Here is a 6,402-nt window from a genome sequence, read left to right as displayed (position 1 = left end):
TCTCCTCCATTTCTCTCTGCAGGAGCAAAACCAGCGGCAGTCACTATGGCAGACTACTCCGGCGAGCGGTGGATTCACTAATCTGGTTTGATTTGCTTCCGATGAGGGCATGTGGTGCTACTGCGTTAGTGAAGAAGTTGCGTCTAGAGTCATTCACAGGGACGCCACAACCTGAAACGCCATGGCAAAGGCGACGAAGGTGCCCTCGCTGTTGGCCTTCTCGAGCAGGTCCTCTGTTGTTGGCGGAACTGTTGGAGGAAGACGAGGATGTCGGTGAGGCAGGGGGAGTCTGAGTACTGAGGGGAGTGGTGGGTGGATCTGCAGTCAGGGAGAAGGTGGGAGGGAGATTTGATGAGGTGGCACTGGGAGGGGCAGTGGGAGCAGTTGGGGAGGGAAGGCGGCGAGCAGGGGCGGAGGAAGGAGAGGCGGGAGCACGTGGCGGCTGAGACACGAAAGGGGGTGGCGGAGAGGTTGATGGGGCGGGTAGGAATGAAGGAGAAGGAGGGACAGTTGGGGTGGGGCGTTGGGTTAGGGCGAGGGGAGAGGGTTATGGAGGAGGTGTTGGAGTTGTAGGAGAGTATGGAGAAGGAGAGGTTGTTGATGGAGATGAAAGAATGGGGGCTGGAACAGTGTTGCAGGGTCTGAAGAGGGAGAGGAAGAGGAAAATGATGACGATGGAGGAAGACATGGACGAGAGAGAGGGTTTCGAATTTTAAAAAAAAAAAATAAAAAGCAGCTCATATGGCCTCGGGTGGCACAGAAAACCGAGGCCAAAAGGTGGGCTCTATGGCCTCGGGTTCGTCTGAACCGAGGCAGAAGGGCACTCTATGGCTTCGGGCCTTAACCGAGGCCAAAAGCTGTGCTCTTTTGGCCTCGCTCCAATATGCTTCGGTTCGCGAACCGGTGCAGAATATGATAAACAACCGCTGCCAAAGGCCCTTCCTGCACTGGTGTGTGGCAATGTTATTCCCACGTGTGGACTATCAGGTGGTGGCCTATAGTCGGAGGGGCGAGTAGACACTCGTGTAGCAAAGATCGATCATCGTTCTCACCTAAAGGGTATAGAAATGATAGACGTCTAATGAAAGTATTGAAAGTATTGAAAGTGGAGAAGTAAGGAACAAGGGAGAAGAATACTAACTCGGGGTTTTAAGGTTGCGATGTTGTATTTAATATTTTATGTGTTTGGTTTTATTTAAATGAGCTCACCCTATCTGTGTGTGTGTGGCGATGATCATGTAACTTGTTACATGGGAGCAGATGATAATGCAGGTGAGCAGGCGAATACGTAGAGACAGAGTGGGGATCGTGACGGGATTATTTACTCAGTTTTATTATGATTTACTTTTGTAATTTTTATGGTTTGATTTTGTAATAACGAAATAGTATGATTTTAATTACTACGGAAGCTATGTTGAACTTTTAATTTTCCCACGTTTTTGGGAAATTACAAGAATAAATGCGATGTTTTATAAATCTTATTTCTTATTTATTTTTAAATAGTAATTTTCGGCTAGGACGTTACACGTGGTAGCACTAAGCGCTCGCTTTTGTGAATCAATTGGCGATGAGTGCTGGCTAGGTGGCACTGAGTGCTGGTTTTTCGAATTGATCAGCGTTGGATGCCACTTTCTAGCACTGAGCTCTACCCAGTTTTCAACACTGCGTCTTATTGGTAAAATGAAGATTCTCGCTTCGTTAACCGTCAGATTAAGCTGAAATTTCGACAGTTGATCCTAAACACGTGAATCTTCATTTTGGCCGGTGGGATCTTGTTTTTGAAGTATGTGGTTAGAGAAATGGTTTTCACCATTTTGATGTATTTCATGTATAGTGCCAATTGCTTTGTTTTCCTATTTTTGTTGTTTTGGTCACTTTGGATGTTCTATGTATACTTGAACTAGATTCTATAGTCCTTATTCCTATGAATTGAGATAAAAATGTTATTATGTGTATATAAGATGATAATTGGTATGAAATGTTGTGTGAGCATGCCTAGTTATGATGTTTAAAGAATTTCATGGAGAAATTCTGTGTGGAGGTTTTAGTGTATGCATCAGCATAAGGATTCATTATTGGATTGGTATCCTTTCTCTAATAACTACTAAAGCTCAAGTAGATCAAAGTAGATTATGTGGTGAAGAGATGAAGGAGATCCAAGCCACTGGACTGGATCAAGTCCTAGGCGCGAAGGGGATTTACCTTGTTGATTGTTGGGTGATAACCCCTTGAGGCCAAACTCTGCACATTTTGGGAACCATTAGCAATGCAGGCCGCCAGGTGATCCAATTCTATATGCATGTATCCGGATAATTAAGTTTAGTGTCAACTACTTGTGTGATGATATATTAGAGTTATGTTTTATAACATGTTTGTAAGTATTTGGCATGATTTAATTATAAATACGTATGATTATCTCTTTTGCACATTAGCTTACCCTTCTTCTGTGTTTTTGTGTTATTTGTCCTTCTTTTGCGATGATCACCTATTCGATTAGAGCAGATATGGTTACAGTGTCAGAGGCACCTATGAAGGATGAAGAGCCATCTTTTGGGGTGGTGGAAGGTTTCTGTGGGAGTTGTAGTAAGTGGTTCGTGCTTTGAATTAGAATTGGTTTTTAGTTAGTTTGTATAGATGTTATACTTTTATAGTCCTATCTATTCTATAACTGTATTAATATATTTTATACAATGGATCTTCTATTTTGACTACTATAGTTAAACAATCCTATTTTATTAGTTTTTTTTAAGCTATTAAAATTGGGACGATACACACTCTCCTCTACATGTAAACTCTTCGATATTATTTAAGCCAATTACAACTAAATTTATCTATACAACATGAAGTAGATGCCAAACATATACTCATTTCATTTCCTAAAACAAAAACATAGTCTTTTCATACACACGATGAAAATAAGTACGATGAACATCAGAAGAAAATCACAATATGCTGATATTACATTTCTTTTTTTCTTGCCAATCAATCTAGCTATTTTTAGTAAGCCACCAAGAATTCCTAGAATATCCACTCGATATACACGTAAACCGTAGACATAATAAACTCGTAATTGTTTGCTGAAAAGTTCTCCATCTATGTAGTAGTAGAATACTTTCCTCACATACTTTTCTTCATAGTTCCAGCACCACAACTGTTAATCCAACAAAACGAGGATTAGTCAAGCATTTAGTTCATGTCAAATATCACACGTATAGGTAGGTCTGCAATAAATTGTGTTGTAAATACGTACAAAATAATCAATAAGGTTTTAGTATACGAAATTATGTCTCATTTCATAAAATCGCACAAATTAGTTTGCAATGTGATATTTGCAATCCAGTTAAATACTATGATTTAATCATGTCAATAAAGTGAAAATTACATTTACTTATAACTAAAATGGTGATTTTTCTTTTATAACTATAAAAGTGTATAGGTTTTTAAAAAATTATTAGAATGGATGAGTATTCTCTGGTAGCAGGAGATTAGATAGAAAACAAGATTCAGTAGTGGTCAATCACCATACATCCGAGGTATTTTTTATTTTGGAACATATGTTCCGTTAAAAGGGAAAGGAGAAAAAGATATTTAAATTGTCTTAGGTTTCAGTTTCTAAGCGATGTGATGCGGTAGGAACTTAAGTCTCCGTCGAAGTTTTAGGAGAATGAGTGCATCATCTCCAATGGAGGGTTTAAGAGACAAATGATTCTGTTAGTGGTCCTATAGTAGACATCAATGTTTCGATCCCAAATCCAATGATAGAATAAGTATCAATCACCAAAATGAGGTATTGTTGTTTGTATTGGAGCGTGACAATTTTATGTTTAAAAGACGTCTAGGATGATAGGAGGAGGAAGAGTATTTAAACCGCTTCAGACATAGCTAATTCTAAGTGATGTAAAACTATTATACATTATAAATTAGTCGTAATTGGGACATAATATCTCCTACAAAGTTTCTCATAAACTATATTTATGATAGTATTGTCTTAAAAGGTGGTGAAAAAGGATTGATGTTAGTAAATTCAAGTTGGCTTACATTCAGAATCTGTGGTGATCCAGTTTTCTTTTCGGCAAGTGTTGTTGCGAGGGATGCAACTTTCCGATTGTGAAATGTTGGTTTGAACATTCTGAGACAAAGTAGCTAGTGAGAGAAAAGAAGGAATATCCACATCCCACGTGAAACTGATCTTTGGAGATTCACTGCTTCCTCGATCTTCTTCTGCAAATTCTCCTATGTTTCCTTCTCTTCTATACTGTAAAACCTGCTATGAAAATTTCATGATGTCCACTAATAAGTCACTCGATCATAGTATACTCAACAGAGAAATTACATAACTGAAAGTGTTATAATCAAATTCTTAATCATAGTTTAAAAATTTCAGTTCACAACCACAATTTGAATGGATTATTGTAATGTAAAGATTTCTCAAGTTAGCATATATTATATCCCAAAGGATATTATATTTACTTACCATTCTTCTTAAAATAACTAATTATTCGGTCACTAACATATATTTATGATGATATAATGAATGACCATATATATTTTTCAGAAAAATGATTACCCTTTCAAATATACTGGTGTAGTTTACATTCATAGACAGTTATTTTCTCTGTCATATGAAAGTAATAATGAAACTATAGTAATGACTTCAACAAGTTTATTTTGAGAGTGAAAGGCTCTAATTTTACCTTATGTTCATAGAATTCTTCTATTTTGTCTTCTTTTGTTGAAGCAACTCTTCTGAGTAGCTCTTTCATTGTTGAAATGGGTTTCTTTCTACTATTACCTTCAGTTGGATACTTTGCTTCAGCATTGAAACAATAATTTTCAAATGTTTTAGTTGTTTTGGAGAATGATTCCTCTGATATAGGTAAAACCTTGTTTCCTACATGAACAGAAAAATCTTCCCTCTTCATGTTCACAGAGCGGATAAAACTCTTTCTTCTGTTCAAGTTTCTTATTCTGTTTATGTTGGTGGTTCTGTAAAAACAAGCCTTTGGAATGTCTTTTCCACAGATAAAAATAAACAGCTTCAGGTTCTTGCTGCGAAGCTTCCTCCCTTCGATTCCCTTTGTTCCTCTAAGTGTAATCATATTTTTTCCTTTACCCTTTTTATCTGAGACAGAAAAAAAAACATCAGAAAAAACACTCTTCACTTTCTGATACAACTTTTTCATACTATTTTGAACTTCACACTCAGAAATGGGTTAAAGATTTTTGTAAGATACTTATCAAGTAAAAACATCAAACTTTATACTTTTTAAATCTTATTCCTTATATTTTACCAAAAAAAAATACAGTTCTTACCAAAGTACTAAGGATTTTGAAGTGTGAAACTCCGTTACGATTCTATTCTTAGAAGAAAAAAAAAATATTTAAACTTACCAAAGTACTAAGGATTTTGAAGTGTGAAACTCCGTTACGATTCTATTCTTAGAAGAAAAAAAAAATATTTAAACTGGATTTAACCTCGACTTCGAACGATATGAGATTATTGGGTGTACCGACAATTAAACATACAGTTTTCTACTAACAGATTACATTTACAACGGATATCTCAACCATAAACGAAAGTTATAAGAGTGGCTGTTACCTCTTATCATTGTTTTCCAGTTGCTGCTCCTCCCTATTTGATGATCAATTTGGCCTTTAGAGACCCATTGAAGAATCTGTAATAGAACATATAAGCTTTATTCAAGTAAATAATTTCCACCATATGATAAACATACCAATACACAACAAAGCATATACCTGCATTGTTAAGAGCATATATACTACTTTGCAACTATATATGTTGTCTTCTTTGAGCGAGGGTGTTTTCTGTGCTGTCTGGTCTTTGAGGGTGAGACAAAAATTAAATTGAAGTTGCAATGATTTGAAGGAATGTGGTGAGACAAAGTGACAAAGCAGGTTGTGAGTGAGGAATGTTTGTTGATGATGATTTTGATTCACATGAACCCTATATATATAGTTATATATTGGTTGATCGAGTGGTGTGTGTAAAGGTAAAAGGACTTGATTTAATGAGAATGTTTCAGCTTATGTGGAATGTTTCATAGCCATACACTTGTATGTTGTGATGTGGAGAACCCAACTAACATGAATTGAAGAGTCATAAATAGTATTTGTTCTCTTTCGTGAGAAAAAGAAATTAAATACACTACAATTTGATTGCTGCAAAATTTTAATTTCAGATTTTATTGTCTATTTTTCAAGATTATGTAATTTTGATCTATTGTTTGTTTATAATTTAATTGTTAACAAAAAAATGAATGTATTCATTTAAATTATATTTACTAAAGTTCATTGTGGAACTAAAACTTTATAGGTACCAAAATTACGCATTTGTGAAATTATAGGGATAAAATTAATTTAAATTGAAAAAATTATGAGAAA

General features: G+C 36.1%; 1 protein-coding gene across 2 annotated transcripts; it reads right to left on the bottom strand.

The window, feature by feature from the left end:
• Nucleotides 1-2,857: 2,857 nt before the first annotated feature.
• LOC114167598 lies at nt 2,858-5,939 on the bottom strand. 2 transcript variants are annotated; one of them, XM_028052702.1, is made up of 5 exons: nt 5,758-5,939; nt 5,600-5,675; nt 4,695-5,122; nt 4,039-4,267; nt 2,858-3,151 (listed from the first exon to the last, which is right to left on the bottom strand). In XM_028052702.1, the coding sequence occupies exons 1-5, from the start codon at nt 5,773-5,775 to the stop codon at nt 3,132-3,134; spliced, it is 771 nt and encodes a 256-aa protein (XP_027908503.1). In that variant the 5' UTR covers nt 5,776-5,939; the 3' UTR covers nt 2,858-3,131. The 2 variants fall into 2 exon arrangements, with proteins under 2 accessions (XP_027908503.1, XP_027908504.1); XM_028052703.1 differs by having other exon boundaries at nt 4,039-4,264.
• Nucleotides 5,940-6,402: the final 463 nt, after the last annotated feature.

Source organism: Vigna unguiculata, chromosome 10, assembly GCF_004118075.2.
Source record: "Vigna unguiculata cultivar IT97K-499-35 chromosome 10, ASM411807v1, whole genome shotgun sequence".
NCBI classification, from domain to species: Eukaryota; Viridiplantae; Streptophyta; class Magnoliopsida; order Fabales; family Fabaceae; genus Vigna; species Vigna unguiculata.
Note: the sequence above shows the minus strand (reverse complement) of the source record. Positions and strands in the feature narration are given on the sequence as shown.

Coding starts and splice junctions, on each gene's coding strand:
- LOC114167598 (XM_028052702.1), bottom strand. Junction 4,268..4,694: donor AAGAATTCTATGAACATAAG/GTAAAATTAGAG, acceptor AAATTTTCATAG/CAGGTTTTACAGTATAGAAG. Junction 3,152..4,038: donor GATCACCACAGATTCTGAAT/GTAAGCCAACTT, acceptor TTGGATTAACAG/TTGTGGTGCTGGAACTATGA.